This window comes from Castor canadensis, chromosome 2 (assembly GCF_047511655.1).
Source record: "Castor canadensis chromosome 2, mCasCan1.hap1v2, whole genome shotgun sequence".
NCBI classification, from domain to species: Eukaryota; Metazoa; Chordata; class Mammalia; order Rodentia; family Castoridae; genus Castor; species Castor canadensis.
The window spans coordinates 1,848,750-1,870,695 of NC_133387.1; the positions used below are offsets into that span (position 1 = coordinate 1,848,750).

The following is a 21,946-nucleotide window of genomic DNA, read 5'->3' on the forward strand; positions in this document are numbered from 1 at the left end:
GGGGCCAGGAACTAGAAAAAAGGTTTGTTCAAGAAGAATTAACTTAGAAGGTAACATACATGTACAGGAAATCAATGCATGTGAACTCCCTGTATAGCTATTCTTATCTCAACTAGCAAAAACCCTTGGTCCTTCCTATTATTGCTTATACTCTCTCTTCAACAAAATTAGAGATAAAGGCAGAATAGTTTCTGCCTGGTAACAAGGGTTAAGGGGCGGTAAAGGAGGGGGTAGTAAGGGAGGGGGCGGGGGAAGGGGGAGAAATGACTGAAACAATGTGTGCACATATGAATAAAATAAAAATTAAAAAAAAAAAGAACATCTATGATTAACATCCAGGTAACGTCATGCTCAGTGGTAAAAGACTGAATGCTTTCTCCCAGAGATCAGGAACAAGGCAAGGAAGTCTTCTCTTACTACTTCTGTTTAACATTGTTTTGGAAATTTAAAATGAAGGATACTTAAGTTGGAGAGAAAAAAGCAAAATTGTCTATTGACAGATGATATGATTGTCTATATAGAAATTCTGATAGAATCAGTTATATATAAAGCTATTAAAACCAGTAAGTGCATTTTTCAAGGTTGCAGGATACAGGACTAATATACAAAATGTAATTGTATTTTTAAACTGGCAATGAAAATGAGAAATTTAATATTAAAATGAATACCCCTTAAATATAGAAATATAAACTGTAAAACATTGCTGAGAGAAATTGAAAAATACCATAATAACTACGCCAGAAACAGACATGTTGTGGATTAGAAGACAGTTCTCTTTGTCAGCTCTGGTTGCTACAATAGAATACCATAGACTGGGTGACTTTAACAACAGATAATTATTTCTCACAGTTACAGAGGTTGGAAGTCAGAGATCAGTGATCAGGTTCTTGGTGAAGGCTTCTTCCTGCTTCACAGGCAGCTATTGCCTTGTGTCATTATGTAGTGGAGAGGGGAGGGGAGGGAAGGAAGGGGGCTAGAGAGAGAGAATGAGAATGAACAAGTGTTCTCCTGCCTTTTGTTAAGGGGCATTGTACCATCATGAGGACTACACCCTTATGACCTAGGCATCTCCCAAAGGAGATGCCTCCACATAGTGGAAATCACATTCTTTTAAATTACATTGGGGATTAGCATTCCAGTTTGTGAGTTTTGGGGGATACATTCTGTCCATGACAATATTGTTAAGATTCCATTTCTCCCCAAACTGATCTCTAGCACAACTCCAGTCAAAATTCCAGCAGCTTTTTTTTTTTAAATAGAAATGGACAAGTCAATCTGAAATTGAAATGGGAATTCAATGAACTTACAGTGGCCTAAACAACTTTAAGAGGACAAATTTGGAGGACTTACTACCTAACTTAAAGACCATTTTTAGTCTACAGTGATCAAGACTATGTGGCAGTAACATAAAAATAGACTGACAGATCAGCTCTGTGGAGAGTTCAAGAATTCATGCACATATATTGTCAATTGATTTTTGACAAAAGTACAAAGATAATCTAGGGGGGAAAAGGATTTTTTTTTTTTTAAAAAAGAGCTGGAACAATTGAATATTCACAGGCAAAATGTGAACTTCAATCCATACCTGGCATTATACACAAAAAGTAATTAAATCATCATAGACTTAATATAAATTCTAAAAACTATTAAAACTTCTAGAAGAAAACAGGAGAAAGTCTTTGTGACATTGGGCTAAGGCATAAGTTCTTTGATAAGATTAAAAGTATGATCCATGAAAATTAATAAATTTGACTGTGTTAAATTTAATAAATTGTTATTTGTAGGACAAGAGAGTACACAGAAAATACCTGCAATCACATTCTTGTAAAGGACTTATATTCAGAGTATATAAAGAGCTTTCCAGACTCAGTAATAAGAAAACAAATAACCCAGTGAAACAGTGGACAACAGATTAAAGAGATAGTCTGCCACAAAAGACATAGATAGATGGCAAACAAGCTTGTGAACAGATGTTCTCACCATTATTTATCAGGAAGATGCAAATTGCATAGCAGTGAGATACCACTGTGTACCTGTTGAAAGAGCTAAAGCTTTAGACTGCCTATACCATGTTTGGTGGGAACATGAATGAATTTGACCTCTGCAGATGGGGCTGTAAAACACAACTACTTTGGAAAACATTTTTTCTTAAACATACTTACCAAGATACTCCATGCCAGATATTTGCCCAGGCATTCCATGCTAGATATTGGCCCAAAAGAAATGAAAGCATATGTCCATTACAGAGTCTTAGATATGAGTACTTACAACTGCTTTCTTTGAAATAGCCACAAAAGAGAAACAGCTCAGATGCTTGTTTATAGGTGGAGACAATCCGTTAAGGATTTACTCTGATCCATGTTTTGGATACATAAATCACAGTGTTGAATACCTCAAAATAATTGTGCTAGGTGACAGAAGCCAGACAAAATCAACAGTATAAATCACATAATCCATTTATATAAAATTACAGAAAATACATTTTACTTTATTTTTCATTAGTGTATATTATATAAAATAGTGGATTTTTAATGAAATTTTTGTATGTGTGTATATATATATACATATATATATGTGTATATATATATATATATAAAATGTACTTGATCATGTTTACCCCCCACTACTTTCTCTTGTTCTCCCTGCCCCTGAAAATATATATTCTATATGCATCAGTGACTGACTGGGGGTGGAGTGGAGTGGGATTTGTAAGAGGTAGAGATTGTAAAGTGAAAACTCAGGGTGATAGATGTGTTCCTTAGCCTCATCACGGTGTTAGTGTCACTGGTACACTCTGATGTCAATACTTATTAAAGTGTGCCCTTTATGTATTAGTTTGTTTTATGTTGCTGTAACAATACCAAAGTCTGGTACTTTAGAAAGAAAATAAGTAGTTCTGGAGGTCCAAGAATTACTCATGGTTCTCCTTGGCAAGACCCTCAATACCTCAGTCTGCTCTGTTACAACACAGCACAGAAGCAGAAAGGGAACTGACTGTATACAGAGGGGCCAAATATGTGAGGTGGCCCCTCTTTACCCACTGTCAAGAGACTTCCTGTGGGAAAAACATGAATCCGTTCACAAGGGCAGTACCCAAAGGTTCCAACACTTAACACTGCCACACCAGAAAAGAATTCTTCAATACATGAGCCTTTGGGCTGTCTAAGCCATAGCACTTTATGTGTAGTTTATTTTATGTTAGTTATAGCCAACAAGGCTATTAAAATTAATATGTTTTATTTTTTGTATACATTGTGATTGTCTGCATTTTGCACTGACAATTGACAATTCCAAGGCTCCTTAGTTTGGCCTTTCCTTAGAGGGTGTTTCCTTGTTATAATTTAGCTATGTAGAATATAATATTTTTCATTCATCTACTGTTAATTGGTTCCTCAGCACTAAAACTGACTTGAGAGATAAAAAATGATAGAGAGTATGATTCATGTTTCATAGAACTTAGATTTAAAGATATAATGGTAAACTTAAATCTGTAAAGAATATGAAAAGTTCAGGAAATGGAACTTATCTTGCCTAAAAACATCTTGGCAAATTAGAAAGCATGGGATGGCCATTTCTTAGCTCTGGGAAGGGCGCATTTCTGAACTTGAAGGCTGTCTTAAAATGCCCTACTTTGTTATAAAGGGTTGGTGTATCTGGCACAATACTTGCTGTGTTAGGTACTTAACAAATAGTAGGTTATATGTTTTATAGTTTTCTGATTGTATGACATTTAGTTGGATTAAAACTATCTTGTGTAAATTGAGTATAATCCTTGGCACGATGACCTTTATCTTTTTTAACAAAAATGATTTCAAACTGGCGTTTCTCTATTTTCCAACATGCCCAAACAAAGCAACTTATTAACCATCACACTTCTCTATTTTATAGTAATCCACTTACACTAATTATTTTCATACTGCATTTATCTGGAAGTAACTTAGTTGGAAACCTTAAAGGACATAAAATGCTGTTGAGCAATCAAAGTGGAGGCCAAAGAACATGCACTATAGTTTATGAACTGGGCCTGAGGATCACAGCTATGACCTAGGTCCATTTATTCCTTCTTTAGATACAGTTCTCAAAGAGTTGTGTGTGTGATACTTTTACCTATGTGTATCGTGGGGTAGAGGAGATTGTGGATGGACACATGCAAATTGCTAGTAACAAAAATTAGGCTGATACACCTGGCAAAAAGGGAGATGAAAGTGAGCCTCTGGAGTCAAAGGTTAGCAGTACGGGAACTAATGGCATAGTATAGCAGCCTCCTCTAGTGAAGTAACCATTAATAAAAGCAGAGAATCATTAAATACTTATCTTGTGATGGGCGTTATTTCACTTGATACTTAACAGCAGCTATAGACATTAAGCCTGATTTATAGATGAAGAAGCTGTGACATAACAAGATTGTCAAATGGAAGTGCAGACTGGACAGGAACCAAGTCTCTGAAACTCAAGTGTGTGCATTTAGCCATCATACTGTGTGCCTTTCCTGGTTGTTAGCACAATAAAATAATGACTAATTATCTATAAACACGAGGATTAAAATGTTTGAGTTTTTTTTGTTTGTTTTGATACAGAAACTCAGTATATTGTCCAGATTGGTCTTGAACTTGTAATCTCAAGTAATCCTCCTGTCCCAGGCTCATGAGTAGCTGGGACTATAATTGTGTACCAGTGTGCCTGGCTTTGGCTCTTTTTTTTTTTTTTAAAGGACAGAAAGTATAAAAGTATTTTAGAACATCTTTTACTTTAGAAAGCTCAAATTAGTTTTTTCACATTGTCTTCTAAAAAATGTAAAACTTTTCTCACAAAGGTACATGTATATCATAAATTAATTAAAGCTATCTAGGCTTTGGATAAGAAACTATAAATTGATGTTGTTAATTGCCTCATCTACTAAAAGAAATGAATCTCTTTAGATAAGCTATGTGAGTGCTCAGTTATTTGCTTATGCTTCACATGTTTCCAAAATGATCAGAGCAATTATAAAACCTGCAAATTAATTTGTACCCAAAGTAGTTGGGGAATAGTTTGCTTTGGCTCACTGTTCACTGAGAACACATGTGTTGTCCCCATGTGTCTGAAACACAAGTGCTGTGAGCAGAGGTGCTGTTCGTTCATCACCGTGTCTGGTACTCTGAATATTGCCTGTAAATAAAAGTGTGAAATACCCAAGTATAATTGCATGCAATGTCCTGAATTTATACATAGCATATCTTTATCTTTGATTCTTGATTCTGTCAACTTTTATAAAGATTATAATCATCATTTTGAAACTCAATTTAAAATTTTAATGTAAAACAAAGGGGGGTGTTGGGTCAAATATTTTGCCAGTGACATACCTAAAACTCTTTCTCTAAATCTATTCTTACTTTAGTTGCCATTTACTGTGAATTATAAAGGAGCACAGAAGGAGCTCAGCATGCACACGGAAGCTCTCCTGACTTCCTTACTTTTCTTTTCCACTTGGAATTGTTTACTAGAACTTCTGTGAGGCAGTGGTTTTAAAGATCCCAAGCATAGAGTCCGCTCTGCCACTCATATGCTCTAGAGCCGTAGCAACTGACAACCAGCCTGCACGCCAGTGCTGTGGGGTCAGCAGTGCTGCCTGCCTCAGGGACGTCTGTGATGAGTAAATGAGTTCATGGAAGATCTGTAAATCACGAGAGTGGTGCTTGGCATACAGGGCCAGGAAATGCTAGTTATGATTTTTAGTTTTTACATGAGGCTTAAGTGAAATGAGATTATGCATGTAAATGCTTAGTGGAGTGTCTGGCATTTATTAAGTAGTCATTAAATGTTAGTGGCTCTAATTTAAATATTCCTGTGCCCATATGTCTAAAGAGCTGAGTCTTTTCATTTTTACATATGTCATGTATTTAATTTATTTTAGGGTGTGAGGAAAAAGTAACTAGTTTCAATATTGGTTTTTCCCAATAGGTACGAATTGCAAAGTGAAAAATCATTTAAAATGAATACATAATTATTTTCTGATTTCTAAGTTATTATTTTAAGTATATGTTTACTTTTATTATTAAAATACAGATTTTGATTAACATCAATTTATTGAACTTTGAAAGACCTATCAGTATCTACCTGATTTTCTTCTTTTTTGTTATTCTTTTTATAGGTTTGTGGAATCTTGCTTCTCTCTTTTCCAACCTTTGTTTATTTGTGTTGATGCCCTTTGCCTTTTTCTTTCTGGAATCAGAAGGTTTTGCTGGCTTAAAAAAAGTAAGTAAATTGAATTTTGAATTAAATTTGTTAAATGAAGAAATAAAATATCATTCCTATTGAACTAGAAGTAGGCTCAAACCATTTGCATGGAATATGAGAAGCTGAGTTAATAATAGTAATGTTAACACATTTATAGCAATATTAATAATATTATCTGTTGGATTATTTTGTATGTTCAGGGCGGGGGACTCTTCGTTTAAACCCATGAGTACTTCATGTTGTCATCAGCCTTAGTGGAGTGTTCTTTTGTGGCATGGATAAACCTGACATAGTGGCTGTTGAACTTTCCTTAGGGTATCTCATTTAGTTAGAAGATGATAAGAAATTTAAAAAACCTTACAGTACAGCTTTATGTGAAAGCTGTTTCACATCTACTATTTTCAGAACAGTACCACATTTTAAAGTCAGATATTCCCAGTTAGATGTTTGGATCCCCAGGATACTGAGAGTATCTAACCTTAGGACAACGTGGGAGGCTTCGAAGTGAGCAAGCTGGGAGACATCACAAGAACATCTGAAAAACGGATCAAGACTTTTCAAGAGTCATAACTTAATCTGTCCTTGAATACCACATTTTAAAGCAGAGAAGCAAAGCTATTTATAGCCTGTGCAGCTCTTTCGCAGACTATTTGAAGTATGATGCAAAGATTTAAGTAGTTAATACATCTGGAGTGACTTTTAAACTTGACAATGAGAACCTAATGTTACTTGTAGGCACATTTCACCTCTCTGATTTTGACTTCTATTCATGTTGTGTTATGTGGACTGAAATGTGCCTGTAAGTCTTGTTGAATAATACTGTAATGCCAATTAAATAAATTTGGCATGGGAAGTTGTAAACTCTGTGTGAATTACTATTTTTTATTTCATAACTTTAAAAAAATAAAATGTGGAATGTTTCATGAATTGCATGTCATCCTTGATTAGAGACCATGCTAATTTCTGTATTGTTCCAGTTTTAGTATGTGTGCTGCCAAACAGAGCTCTGTTTCATGTAACTTTATGTGGGGCCTTTGCAATGGAATTGTTTGATACTTTGACAGTTCTTCTGATTTAAATCTTAAATGTCGCATATTTTAATGCTTTGTATTGCAGGATGCATTGGGAAAATCACTAAGAGGTGATGGTTAGGGTGCTTTTCTGTGGATTCACCTTTCTGTTTTCTGGCTGTGTTTTCACATGTGAACGGTCTGAAGTTGAAGACTAGCAGCTAACTTCATACTTAGTAAATGTACTGAGATCAGGATGAATGATTGTCCTTGGCAGTCAAGCCTCACAATGAGAAAACTAGCTTTCATATGTTGGAATTATTTTTTATCCTGGTGTATTCTTAAGATTGGAAATTAAAATTATGTGAAAGAATTATATAGCTTCAATTTAGAAAGCTGTTGGACTGTTCATAGTTTTTTTTTGAGGTGAGGTCTCACTGTGTAGCCCAGGCAAGCCTCGAACTTGACCCTCTTCTCTTGCCTCAGCCTACTAAGTGTTGGGATTATAGGCATGTACCACCATGCCTGACTATTTATAATTTCTTGAAGAAGGTATACAGAGTATCATTGCTGAAAGAACTTAGTTCACACTCTCCTTCCATAAGGAGAAAATTGAGATCCAAAGTTATTAAATGGTATCAAATTGATTAAGGCCCATGTATGTAAAAGCACAAGACTAGAAACAAATTCCAGGGTCATGTCTGACCTTTCCAAAGGTTGCTGTTCTTCACATGGTACCACTCTGGAGGGCACAAGTAAGCCAACAAGGAAGACGAGATGGCCAAGGACAAAATGTGGAAGAGAAGTCAAGAGGACCATGCAGTACTGACAGTGGAAGGGGCAGGGAGGATTCTGAGCCATGCTGTGAGTGTGAGGAATAAGGAGGGTAGTCTCCTGGAAGCCAGAGGATAGAAGGCTTCCAGGAGAATGGACCGTAACAGTCACCATTACAGAGGGACTGAAAAGGATGCACAGTCAGAAGAAAGGAGGCCATTGGAAATTGTTGAGATGCTGATTTTTGTACAATTTTGGAGCCAAAGTTTTTTGTGGATATTCATTTATTCAACAGAGTTTTATTAAGCAATCATACTTACTAGTTAATCATGGTACTAGGAGCTTGCTGGGTATGCTAATGAAGGGAGAGGACTACTACATTCAAGGATAGACAAATTAGAGATGCAAATAAATGCGATGTAGTTTGATATGTGATGAGATGCTATGGGAGATGCTGAAAGAAGTGGCTATTTTTTTTTTTTTTTTGGCAGTACTGAGGTTTGAGCTCAGGACCTACACCTTGAGCCACTCCACCAGCCCTTTTTTATGATGGGGTTTTTTGAGATAGTGTCTTGCAAACTGTTTGCCCAGGCTGGCTTTGAACCAAGATCCTCCTGATATCTGCCTCCTGAGCAATTAGGATTGCAGGCATGAGCCACCAGCACCTGGCAGAAGTGGATATCTTGATGTACCTAGATTAAGGGCAGGCTGTACTGGAGTGGGCCAACCTATTTTGAGTTGGGATTTAGAAGGTGAGCAGGCTTTTGAGAGTGTGACATTCCAGGCTTGAGCCCAGGTGTGGTGTTCTGATTGAATACAGGCAATGACTGGCACCTAGTGCACTAGGCTGGCTAGTGGTCTAGTGCACAAGTAGCCCTCAGGGTAACACCCTGGAGGCAGGTAGTTTGGATTTTATGCTATAAACAACAGGGAGCTAGCAAAGGATTTTCTGAAAAGGATGTTTGTGCCTACCATTTCATTTAAGTGTAAAGATAAATTCACAATTTAGAGTTTCTGTATGTCACCAAAGAAAGGAGGGTCATAGAGTATGTGCCCACCCATGCCAGACTATTCTGTAGAAAAATCCCTGTGAGAGGCCAGTGTGCACCCACTGCTGCTGAGTAGACCGTGCAAGCTTATGTCACTAGAACTGCCTGTTGATATTTTTGTTTTAAATATGCATAGTTCTTCCTTTTCCTAACACTGCCTCTTGTGTACTATTACCAAATGCAAAAAATAGTTAGTACTGCTTGGTGTTAAATATGTGTTCACTTAGTATCTACTTAGTTTATAATCTTTATCTACTAGTTTATAATCTTTATGAAGATTATAAACTACTACAGAGTATCTACTTAGTTTATAATCTTTATGAAGATCTAGTTGTTAGCCAGACGGATTACTATTTAAAGTAGTGTGGGGCTGGGGTTGTGGCTCACCTGCCTAGCAAATGTGAGAAAATGTGAGAAAAAAGAAAAAGTATGACATGGACAGCCCTCACTGCCATTCTTTTTGTGTCCTGACCAGCCAGGAAAAGTACTCAACTACATCTGTGAAGCAGAATTAGCAGGTCTTTGGGATTTAAAATAAACTGACAAAAATCCAATGACATGCCACTTTTATCATGTTCCCCCTCATAGACTTAAGGTCAGAAGGAAGAATCAACTGGACAGGGACCCAAGAGGTTGTTAAAGACATTTTGCACCTCCAGTTGTGTAGTTCTTTCTCTTAGGTTTTTTTTTAATTTTTTTTTTACTTCTAATTTTTTTCTATACATGATTAAAAGATTATTTTTTGAAAACACATCTTTAACGATGTTAGTCTCTTAAAACCCATCCAGGGTGACTGTGTAGTTCAAGACTGAAAATGACTAAAATGTTGAGTGGTTGTATGTTGCAGTTTGCATTACCAAGTCAGTTAATTTCCAGATAGAGCAAAGGATTTAAAAAGAGGACAACTAAGGCAGAACCCAGCATGGCTACCATTGATCTGATTTGGGAAATTAGGGAATGAATAGGTGCTGTAGAAACCAATTTAAAGAAGTTATATTTTATTGCAAGCAAGGAGGGAGAGAGATGGGGTTGGGGCTTGAAGGTAGAGGAGGGAGAATAATCCTACAGTAAGGGGTCTGACTGTGTTGGCACATTAGGAGAAGGGGTCAGGGGAGGAAGACTGAAAGCACAAAGGTAAGAACATTGGGCTTTAAGAGTGGGACTGCCTGGGCAAGTTACTTTATCTAGATTTCAGGATTTCTTTCAGTAAATAGTATAATAATATTTACCTTACTATATTATTTTGATGACTAAATGAAATGAGATTATCCATGTAAAGTACACAGACCAAGACTTCATTCATTTTAGCTATCAATAAACTACCACTATCCTCAGGGTAGTCTTTTAATGCATTCATTCAACTGAAAACATTCTTTTTTGTTCCTCCTATTTTTAATAGTGTTGTGGGATTTGGAAAGCAACTATGTATAGTAGTCAGTACTTAATATTTAAATAATATTATCTCAGACAGTTTTAAAATTCCAAATCTTTTTTTTTTTTTTGAAATGGCATGTACTGAAGCAGAATAAATCAGTTTTAGCATGAAAGACAGTGTACTTCGGGGAAAAAAAACACAAAAAAACACTTGCTTGAAGATAAGGTACATTCTAAACCCTAGTAGAAGTGTTTTAGAAAGCTTTGAAATGAGGTGATCAAGGCATGTTATTTTAAAATGCTCATATTTATTTTCCATTTTAAAATCAGTTACATGAAAGTTGCAAGGGTTAATAGCATTAATCAGTTAAGTCTGAATGTAAAGAATATCTTTGAGCATTTCAATATTGTCTTTCTGTAATGCAGGATCATTTGATATTTACTTGTGCAGGTTCTAAATGTTTCTCAAAACACATGGTTTTCTGTACCCACAATAGGCTACATTAGAAAAATTAACTTTGGCACTTTTTTGATGTTAATGCTATTTTGTCCACAGTGTAGTCATTCACGTATGTTCCTGTAACATGTTGCTCATTGGTGACGGCTGACACATCAGTTTCTGAGTGATGCTGAGGGAGGTTAGCAACGTTTCTAATGGTAGATGAAGCCCAATGATTTGAATCATGACAAACTTGTAGTATGGCTAATTTAAATTTCCCTGTTTCCCCTGTGGCCACCCTCTGGGTGCTGTTTTACTGTGTCTAAGTCTGGTTAAGTCTGGTGTATTCCCTAAGTGGCACATGGCCCCCCATCTCCCATGGATCCCCTTGGGCAATCGATTTTAAAACAGCCCCTTGCATATTGTGTGAGATGCGGAAATTGGCCACTAGCCATGGGCGGATGCAGAGCTTGAATTGAAAATCAAATTAGGCAGAATTCTCTACTTAGTTTTTAATTAAACCACTATGTTAATTCAAACAGGACATTTTAGGCCTGGGGGGTTGACCATGTCCTTTAAAACACCTTAAGTAGTCTTTCCTCTCTCTCTGCTCTGGCGTGTGTTTCCATTTTATTAGGACCATCTCTTTACTGTTCCCTTTCTTTATTAATTCTCAAGATTAAGAGAATATAAATGGTTTTGGTAAACTTTTTTTTAGTAAGAAGCGAATTTTTATATTGGCACTTGAGCTTACTGTGTTAGTGGTTAAGTATTTATGAAATGAAGGTTATTTTTGTTACCTACTTGAACCGCATCAGCACCACATACGTTCTATTTGAACCCGACCCATGTTTGCATCGTAATTTTCAACTCTGATAAAAATACACTTGTTGAATTTATTTTGTTTTGTAGTAGAGAGATTCTTTTGCAGTTTTGACCTGGGTCACTCAGCAGTATGGGGAGTTCATTGTCTTAGAGATTGGGATCATCTCAGGGCAGAAGGCATTGCTGTTGCCGTCACCCCTCAAAGAAAGGCTGTGATTTTCTCTCCCTCCTTTGCCTCAGAAAAGACCTGTAGGTTCTCTGAATTAACCTTGGGAGATGTTTTCTGATTTCATACTGAACTCTAATCCAGCCAGTGTTTAAATGAGTTAGGAGTATATCTGTTTTATGCTGTATCTTAATATATTATTTTGAATTAAAATATTATGAAGAAAAAAATGAAAAACTTAATGAAAGTGGCAAGAAAACCTACCATGTGATGGTTATGTTTGTTTAATGACAGATTAATTCATAAGCCGTGGACTCTTCAGGGAATAAACTTATATTGTGCTTCACCTTAATGCCTATCTTTGATTTGAAGTCCTGGCATAAAATTTAACATAAGCAACAGCAACATCCTGACCAATTATCCAAACCATCCAGACATCCCAGAATGTCCAGAACCTAGCACACGATCTGTAGGATTAAGAGGTTAACTCCTATAACTTCAAACAAAGTGCTTAATAATAAAAGCAAAAAGTACAAAATTCGAGGTGACTTCCTTTCTTAATTAGACTGACCAGGTGGAAGTGAAGCGTTCTGTGCTGGCGCTTGGCATGTCCATAAAGCTGAGCAACATGACAGCACAATCGAGGAGGAACAAAGATTGTTTTAATATGCTTCTATCCTGTGTCACAGTTTGAAATTGTCCTGGTTTATGTCCCTTTTGGCAAACTTACATAAAAGTGACCTTGTACTGTATTTTATGACCAGATGACTTTTCCCCTCAGTGGCTAATTTGTCTCAGGCCTCTACCTTAAAGAGAAGTGAGTAGGAAGTCCAGCCTCTGTCTTTGCGAGCTTTCATTGCATTCTTTCATTATTTTTGCTCGTTTTTTTTTTGCCTCTGATGATCCATAAATTGCTGGGAATGAGTGGCTAAGGAAGTGCTGCTTAGTGTTAGTGGCACATGCGCATATTCGGCATGGTGCTGGTGGGCGGGAGGAAATCACAGACAAGAGGAAAGCTCCTGCTGGGAACCTGTAAAGAAGTTTAACTTGGCATGTTTTGATCTTGCGTTTATTAAAGAAAATGAAGTCATATCTCACCAACTATTGCTGTGTGTTAATTTGATTCTCCCAACACCTGTAAGAATAAACTGTACAGTCATGTATTAAGAGAAATTCTCTATCTTCTCCTAACTGGGAACACTAGTTTCTTTTCAGAAATTGTACGGATAAGAACAGTTATTTTCAAAACACTCTGTCTGGAAGTGCTTTTCCTGTTCTGTGAGGGGTATGGCTGCAGGTGAACCCTTCAGACCTGGAAGGCTGGCCTCCAGGAGTGCAGGAAACATAGAGGACAATCTTGAGGAAAAGGGCACACACACTATTTCACATTTATTTGAGTTGGTAAAGGTTCTAAATTAAAAACCTCTTAGCTCCTGAAATGTCATAACTTTTCTTAGTGCACTTGCAGGTGAAGGGAACTAAGTTATAGTTCAGTGACAGCGTCTAGCATTGTTTTGTAGCAGCTGTGTTTTAATATCACTTCTTACATACTTTGTGATGGGAAGCCATTATTTATTACTTTTATCTTTCCATCTATCAAAAATGAGGGACTTACACATTTAAGACTACTGTGCCTCTTTATCTGCATAATAGTGTACTGCAAAAAATAAATAAGCTTTGAGTTCTGAACAGCTGTACTCAAGCCCTGACTAATGACTGTGATTTGGGGCATGTTTCTTAGGATCCTTTCTATGAGGTTAGCTGTTTTCACCTAATGTGTTTGTAAAGTGTCCAAGACTTACCATAAATAGGAGTTAGCATGAGGTATCCAATTCTGTCAAGTCTGGGAAAGTTTGTGTAATATTACTTTTTTATATTGTATTATAATGATGTAAGAATTTGCATTGCCTTGAGCAATTATTATGCAGGCATAATAATACACACTTGTAATCCCAGCACTTGGGAGGCTGAGGCAGGAAGATGGTGAGTTCAAGGTCAATCAGGGCTATATAGAAAAACCTTGTTTAAAAAAAAAAAGTTATATTGTATTGACATGGCAGCTTTTATTTATGATTCATTGGAAATAGGATCTGTTTTATCTTAGAACAGTACAGGTTGTAAAAAACAGCTCTTATGTTTAATAGGGAACTTAACTTGAAAGTTTATTTTATATGATGATCAGATTACTAGCCAGTGTGTCTCATAACGGCTCATAGTCCAGGCCTCCCTTACATGAGGAAAAGCTTTGGGGGGAAGAAATAAAAAGTCACCAGGTTCAGATTTTAAAGTAATTATTTTTTGATTTACAGTAGCCTCAGTGCTTCAAATATTCATGAAACAAGTTTATAGAAATAATCATTCTTAATAGGATCTTAGTTCTTGGTTGGAATGAACTTTATTTGAAAGTGAAGTTAGCTGTAAGATTTAATGCTGCTGGAGATATTTATCTATTGGTGGTACTGTGGTTTGCACTCAGGGCCTGGGACTTTCTAGGAAGGTGCTCTACCACTTGAACCATGGCTCCAGATATTTTTACTTTGATTATTTTTGAGACAGGGTCTCATGTTTATGTTTGGGTGGCCTGGACCACAAATCTTACTTAGGCTTCCAGTATGGTTGGAATGACAAGCATGTATCACCACACCCAGTTGAGTGGAGTCTTGCAAACTTTTTGCCTGAGCTGGCCTTGGACTGTGATCCTTCTGATCTCTGCCTCTCAAGTAGCTGGTATTACAGATTTGAGTCACTGCACCTGGTGTGGAGACTTCTTATGTAATTATGATATTGCGTGCCTGCCAGATAAGTAGTCACCTAAGAGGCTAGTGCTTGGATTATTAAAATCTTATATTTATTTGGCATTTAAAATTGCATTCATTTGTCTGTAAAATCATTTATTCATCATGTCACAATGGTAATCTTTGATCTCTATGAAATGTTTGCCAATATATAGCTGAAATTTGGTATAGTATACTAATTTACAGTTGGTTTATTTGGTTCATTAGAATGCCAGATGTAGGAGTTGTGTATTCATACACAACAAAGACAGTAAGATTGTTTGATAGCTTGACTTAGGTAATATTTTAGGTTGTGATATATCTACTTAAGTCAGTGACAGTGGTATTATTTATTTGCATACCTTCTGTTAATAAGAAAGGAAATTCTAGTCTGGAAGACATGGTCACGTTGTTCTGGAATAATTGAATTTTAAAGAGCTGAAATATTTATATGTTTAATTTTATGTATTATATAAACATGTTTACATTACATATATATAATTTATTTACATATAAACATATCTTCTTTAGTGATTAAAATTGGCAGTAAGTACTAAAAAAATAAGGATTCTTTAACAGTAAAAACAAAGTTAGAATAAAATGTATTGAAATGATCAGTTTTATGGAAAACACTTCCTAGTTTTCTTTTTTCTGTCTTTATTTTTATTTTATCATTTTTACATTTACTTATATGTATATATTATTTGGGTCATCTCCACTCCTTCCACTTTCCTGTTTTTTTTCGTATATAGAAAAAGAAGAAAATTTAAATTGATTTGTATGCCAGATTAAATATTTTATACTTTATTTTAGTTGGGATTACTTATTTAGGTTTTCATTACACAATCCTTATGACTGTTAAATTTTAAAAGCAGTTGACTTTAAAACAGACTTGTGAAGGGCTTAACTTTTGAAAAAACCTTTTGCTGAGGTATCAGAATGAATACTGTCTCAATGATTTTGTATCTTTTTTAAATGTATAGAATTCAAGTTATGTATCTGATATAATTTTTAAAAAGATTTATTGAAATACTGTTTTATGTTGTGATAAGAACTTACTGCATTAGGTAACTTTATAGACTTTGATTTGTGTTCAGAATAAGGTTTTTCTTTCTGCTATTGTATTGGTTTAGGCTTCCTAATTTCTCACTTGGGTATTTAAATCTATGTCCAGTCTCACTGCCATAGAAAGTGTCCTGTAATGCCTTCTAGCTTTAGTTTAGACTACAGTTTATGTACCTGGCCTCCATAAAATCTTTAACGTCTTCTAATTACTGACAAAATTGTGTAAAACCTAGAATATTGCATGTGAAGCCCTCTGAAAATTTGGCTCCCGTTTGTCTTCTATGTCATATTTTTCACTAGGCGACCCTGCCTACCATATGCTGTGTTGCTACTGAACTCTCACCTCTTCAAGAATCGACTATTTCTTTCACAACTCTATGTCTTTGTGAATGTTGTTCCCTCTGCCAAGAAATTCTCCCTCCTGCCCCTGCCTGCCCAAGTCCTGTTCTCAGTGCTACCTCTGATGGTCCTGATACTTCTCTGGTGGCTTTCTGTAATTGTAGATGCTTGGTCCTCCCAAATAGGGTTGTATTATGATTGGTGGTTGATAATGTCTTTGACATGAGTACATAGGATACTAGGCTAGAGTCCTTGTGCAGGAAACAAAGCCTGAAAACTGAGTACTGTCCTGTCTCCTCTACTTGTCAGGGGAGGATCATGTGTGCTCCAGTGCAGCCCACGTGGAGGAGGGCCTGGATTCCTGATTGTCTTTCAGTATGTGATGTTTTAGAATTTGGAAATGAAAGAAGAGTCCAAGACTGCATTATTTGGGTTTGACTTGGACTCCTGGTTCAGAACCCTCACAGACTCCTCACTATTCTTAGCTCTTCCCAACTCCCAGCCTGGTTTTTCAGCTAGTTTTGTAGTTGTAGGATTTCATGTGGCTGGAAGGAGCCATCAGATAACGCTGTTCCCCATAGTCCTAAGATATCTGTACATTAGACAGACCAGAGCTAAATCCCACAGCAGCCTTCCTGGCTGTGTCTGATCTCTGCCACCATTGTCCTTTTTCCACCGTGACCTCAGGGGCTCTATTCTCTCTGGATAGTGCTCCCTTCCCCTGTCGGTCTGCAGGTTTAGTTGGCCTCATGGGCTGCATTCCCGCCAAGCTTTGATGCCAGCTGGCAGTTTTGCTACATCATTGGGGAAAGTTAAAGTGAACTTAGAGAGTTCTGTTAATACTGTACACAGTAGGCACTGGGTGTTTCTTCCTGCACTCAGGTATTATTGAAGACTCATGTTTGTCTAGTATGTTATTGTTTTAAAAGTATTTTCATTTAATTTGATATTTAAAGTATCTGAGAGGTAACCAAGGCATGTTTGATGATAAAGTTTTATAGATAATGTCTCACAGTCTCAATTTTCTCATGACAATTTCCAGGGTCACGGAGTTCCATATTCAGCAGCAGAGTTGGGAGTTGAAAGAAAAAGATGGTTTTTTTCTTGTGTTAATATTTTCACAAAATGATTCTCAAGCCTCTTACAAATTGCAGAAAGGTTCCTGAAATTTAATTCTATAGAGATACCTCATTTAATGATATGTCTGTTTTTTAAAAAAATTACATGTATTTGTAAATTGTATATTCCTTTGAAGTAAAAATATGTTGTGAGCTGAGAATGTGTATTTGGTGAGTGTGTCAGTTTTTTTTAGAGAGTGAGGGCATGCTCATGGTGCCAGTACTTGATCATTGAACCCCACAAGCTGCGGTAGTAGTTTTGAGTATTACATGTTTCTGTTTTTTTTTTTAAAAAAACCTTAGTCCTATATTTTTAATACTCATAATAGATGATTGGGTGAATACCATAAGTATCAGGGACATGATGTTTAAATATTAGATGCAGAGAGTATACTACTAGCAGTGATGCAGATCTATTCAAGTTAATCTCTACCTCAGTATTCTGTTTCTTTTTTATTGTTGTGCCAGGTGGGGGGGGGGACATTATGGCATTTACAAAAGTTCTTACGGTATATCAAATATATCATACTTGAATTCATCCCCTCCATCCTTCTCCTTTATCCCCATCTCCCCATTCCTGGAACAGTTTCAACAGGTCTCATGCATGTGTACACAGAATTTGTACCATATTCACCCTCCTACATCCTTTCCCCACATCCTCCCCTCTCCCATTGATACCAACCCTCGAGACAGAACCTGTTCTGCCCTCCTGTTCTTCATAGATCAGTATTCTGTATTTGGCTGATCAAAACTTTTATGTAGTATACCAAGATGGCCCTAGAACTTCAAAATTAATGCTAACAGAGAAGATATACCAAATATGGCTTTCTTTGTTAAAAATAGTTTAGTTCAGCATGTAGGAATAAAATAAGAAAATTACAAAAATTAAATCAAGTTTTAAAATTCAGAAAGTTAGAGTTTCCAAGATTCTGTGAATTGTAATGCAAAGAGAAACTTAGCCTTTCTATTTTATTTATCAAGTTTTGTTTGAGCCTGATTTTTTTTTTTTGGCAGTCCTGGTGATGGAACCCAGGTAGGCAGGTGCTCTACCACTTGAGCCATGCCCCCAGACCTTTTGCATAGTTTTGTTTTTGTCAGGTAGGGTCCATGCTAACTTTGTCTGGGTTAGCCTTAGATCATGATCCTGCTACCTGAACCTCCTGAGTAGCTTAGATTATAGGCATGCCCCAACACACCTGGCTTATCTTTTGAGATAATCTCATTTACTTTTGCTTGATTGACCTGGCCTTGAACCATCATCCTCCTGTCTCCTCCTCCTGAATAGCTGGGATTACAGGTGTGCACCACTGTGCCTGGAACAAATGAAAATTTTAATGCAATGGGCCACTTCAAGAAGAAATAGAGCCTTAATATTTCTATAAGCTATTGACATTGAGTCAGGAATTTAAGTTTAACACAGAAGGAAAGATGTCCATGTAGTTTTCAAGACATTTCTATCCCTCTTTCTCCCCTTCTTCTGTTCTTCCCTTCTTCCCGCTTTCCTTTTTTGTGGTATTGGAGATTGAACCTAGGACCTATGCATATTAGGCCCTGAGCTGTATCCACAGCCCTTCTGTCGCACTTCAAAGAGCAGGTAACTCTAATCTCATGTAAATTCTTCCAGAGTTTAGAAAATAGAACACTCACATTTTATGAAACTAGTTTAATCTTAATAGTGAAAGCAGACAAGGATAATATGAGAAAGGAACTGTAGGCCTTTCTTCTTCATGAATGCTCATGAAACAGGAAATACTAAGATGAAGCTAGTTTTGTCCATAACAAAGATTGGTTTCATCTTAGAAAACCTGTGGCTAAAATTCATATTAGGAGAGTAGATGATAAAAACAAAACAGAACAAGTGAGCTCCTTAAAAGAGACAGGAAACACATTCAGTAAAACATCATCCACTTATGATTAAAAAAGCAAAGTAGGAATAAAAGGGAATTTTCTTAACTTGATAATGAATATCTCCCCTAAGCCAACAACTGACATAATACTTAATGATAAAATGGTAGGATTATTTACTTTAGAGTTGGGATGGTTGCCAGGTACCAGTGGCTCACCTCTGTAATCCTACCTACCCAGGAGGCAGAGATCAGAAGGATTGAGGTTCGAAGCCAGACTGGGCAAATAGTTCACAAGATCTTATCTTTAAAAACCCTTCACAAAAAATAGGGCTGGTGGAGTGGCTCAAGGCGAAGACCCTGAGTTCAAGCCCCAGTACTGCAAAAACAAGAAAAAAACTTGGGATGTCATTTAAAAATTTTTCAGCAATACTGGAGTTTGAATTCAGGGTCTCAGGCTTGCTAGGCAGGTGCTCTACCACTTAAGCCATGTTCTCAGCCTTTAAATATTTTTATTTCTAATAATCAACACTATATTAGAATTCTTTAGCAATATAGCAAGTTAAAAAGAAGAAAAATTCTCTCAGTTACTTAGGAGTCAGAGGTAGGCGGATCATGTTTCAAAGCCAGTCTGGGCAAAAGGAGCTAGGTAGGCTCTATCTGAAGAATCAAGTTGGGCATGGTAGTGCATCCCTGTAATACCATCTGCTCAGGATGCAGGAGGAGGAGGATTGTGTTTCAAGGCCAGCCTGGGCAAAATTAGCTTGAGACCCTATCTGAAAAATAAAACTAAAGGCAAAAGGATTAGGGTTGTGGCTCAAGAGATAGAGTGCCTGCCTATCTAGCACAAGGCCCTTGAGTTCAACATCCCCCAGTACCACAAAATGGGGAAAATTCAAGCGAACGAGCAAATTAATTATTATTAACAGATGATTATTGAGAAGCTCCTATGAAATCTAATGAGCATTTTATATTTCAAATTGGAAAATTTAGCAAGCTGGTATTAGCATGTAAAATCAATAAACAATAACAAGGAAAAAATCTAATTAAAAAGACTTTGATAATAGTAAGACAGCCTAGAGTCCTTTGAAATGAAGGTAATAAACAATGTTTAAAACCTCTATGGAAACAAATCTTACCAAAAGATGGTAAAAAAAGATGTAAATAAAATGTAAGGATATTCTACATTCATGAATTTTACAGTCTGTGCAATTTTAATAAAAATACTAAGACGTTTTCTTACGGAAAATGACAAGCAGATAGTAAAAATTTTATGCAAGAGCAGCTTTAAAGAACAAGGTGATGGATTACTCTATCATAGAGGAAGAATGACAGGACTTGAGTAGACATTTCTCCAAAGAAGACATAACACGCCAGCAGACACATGAAAAGATGCCCAGTAGTACTAACTACAAGGGAAAGACAGATCAGTGCAGAGAAGTGGGAGTCTACTTCACACCCATTAGGCTGGCTACTAGCCAGCAGAAGAAAACACCACTGGAAATACGGTTTGGAGAGGATATGGAGAAACTGGAATTCTTTTGCATGGTTGGTGAGTTGATGTAGAAAAATTAAAAAAAGAATTACCATTGGGTTCAGTTTTTTTCTCTGAGTTGTTAGCAGGGGTTCCAACAGATATTTGTACCCTCATGTTCTCAGTAGCGTTATCCCTGGTAGTGGACAGAAGCAGCACAAGTGTCCAGTGATAGAAGGATGAAAAGCAGTGTGTGGTGCACATGTACAGTGGAAGGGAGTTCTGACACATGCTCCACCTTGCATGACAGAGCCCTTGTGCTAGGTGAAACACACCAGTCTCCACGTGTATTGCACACAGATGAGGTACCCAGAGTAGTCCCATTCACAGAGACAGAATGTAGAGTGGTGGTTGCAGGGCTGAGGGAGGGCAGAATGGGACATTGTTCAATTGGCTTAGTTCCCATTGTACTAGGTGAAAAGAGTTCTGGAGATGGCACTACAACAGTGTAAATGCATGCACTGCCACTGGACCACACACTCCAGATGGTTAAAGTGGTCGATTTTATGTTACATATATTTTACTAGGATTAAAAAAGTAAAAAAATGATAAACACGCCTTGTGATTACATTGGGTAGATTGGTGCAAAAGCTGATGTGATTGGAAGGGCCACATGGATGCCACAAGGGTCATCGTAACGCTCTTTCAAGTTGGGTAGCATATCTCCAGGCATTTAGTAGGCATACACAGTTAAATAGCAAACTTTGATTATTTAGGCATTGAAAAGGAAAAAGGTGATTCATTTCTTGGTGATGAGCTAACATTCCAAATGCCAATTTATTGATTTTCAGTGGAGAAATATGAAGTATTCTTGCATGCACATTATCCAAAGCCTCTCATTTATGGAGAGCTGCAGGAAACATGGAAATCTGAGAGAGATGGACCCAGTGAAGCTGACCCAGGGCCTAACCTGGGGGTGAAGTAGGCACCTTCACCCTGCATGTGCTCACTCTCAGAAAGGATAGTTCTTGTGTGTTATTTTGGAATTTCTGTTTCTTTTTGTGTAAATGTATTCTTTGCCACATAAGCAGTATGGCACTATTATCTGAAATGCCATGTGATATTACTTTGTATTATATCCTAAACCTTCATATCTTTTCTGTTTTGGTCTGATAATGTTTTTATTGGAATTCGATGCCTGGGTGTTTTATGAAATGAGAAGTAGTTATGGGTTATGATGTTCTATTGCATTTAAAGTTTCCTCAGTGTGAACTTGCTATTATAGAATTGGCAATTCATACTCTGGTAAAAGCTTTTATGCTCATTGTTAAAGATCATTACTAAAATCATAGGTTTGTCCTAAGTATGGTTTAGGCATTATTCCCCACTTCCCTATTTCCATATTGTATTGTCCTTTGTGTCTTAGTCTGTCCTGTGGGGAGGTGGAAAGCACAGGGCTCTGAAGCCGGCAGACCTGAA

General features: G+C 36.9%; 1 protein-coding gene and 1 non-coding gene across 3 annotated transcripts in view; one reads left to right on the plus strand and one right to left on the minus strand.

The window, feature by feature from the left end:
* The window catches only part of Lmbr1 (limb development membrane protein 1), a 146,277-nt gene that overhangs the window by 50,839 nt on the left and 73,492 nt on the right, over positions 1-21,946 (plus strand). For both annotated transcript variants that reach the window (XM_074059981.1, XM_074059987.1), the window contains one exon: positions 6,131-6,234. In XM_074059981.1, the coding sequence (XP_073916082.1) occupies positions 6,131-6,234 (104 nt within the window). The remainder of the gene's footprint in view (positions 1-6,130; positions 6,235-21,946) is intronic.
* LOC141421039 (U6 spliceosomal RNA) lies at positions 7,121-7,223 on the minus strand. Its single transcript, XR_012445743.1, has one exon. It is a non-coding gene; the product is annotated as a U6 spliceosomal RNA (small nuclear RNA).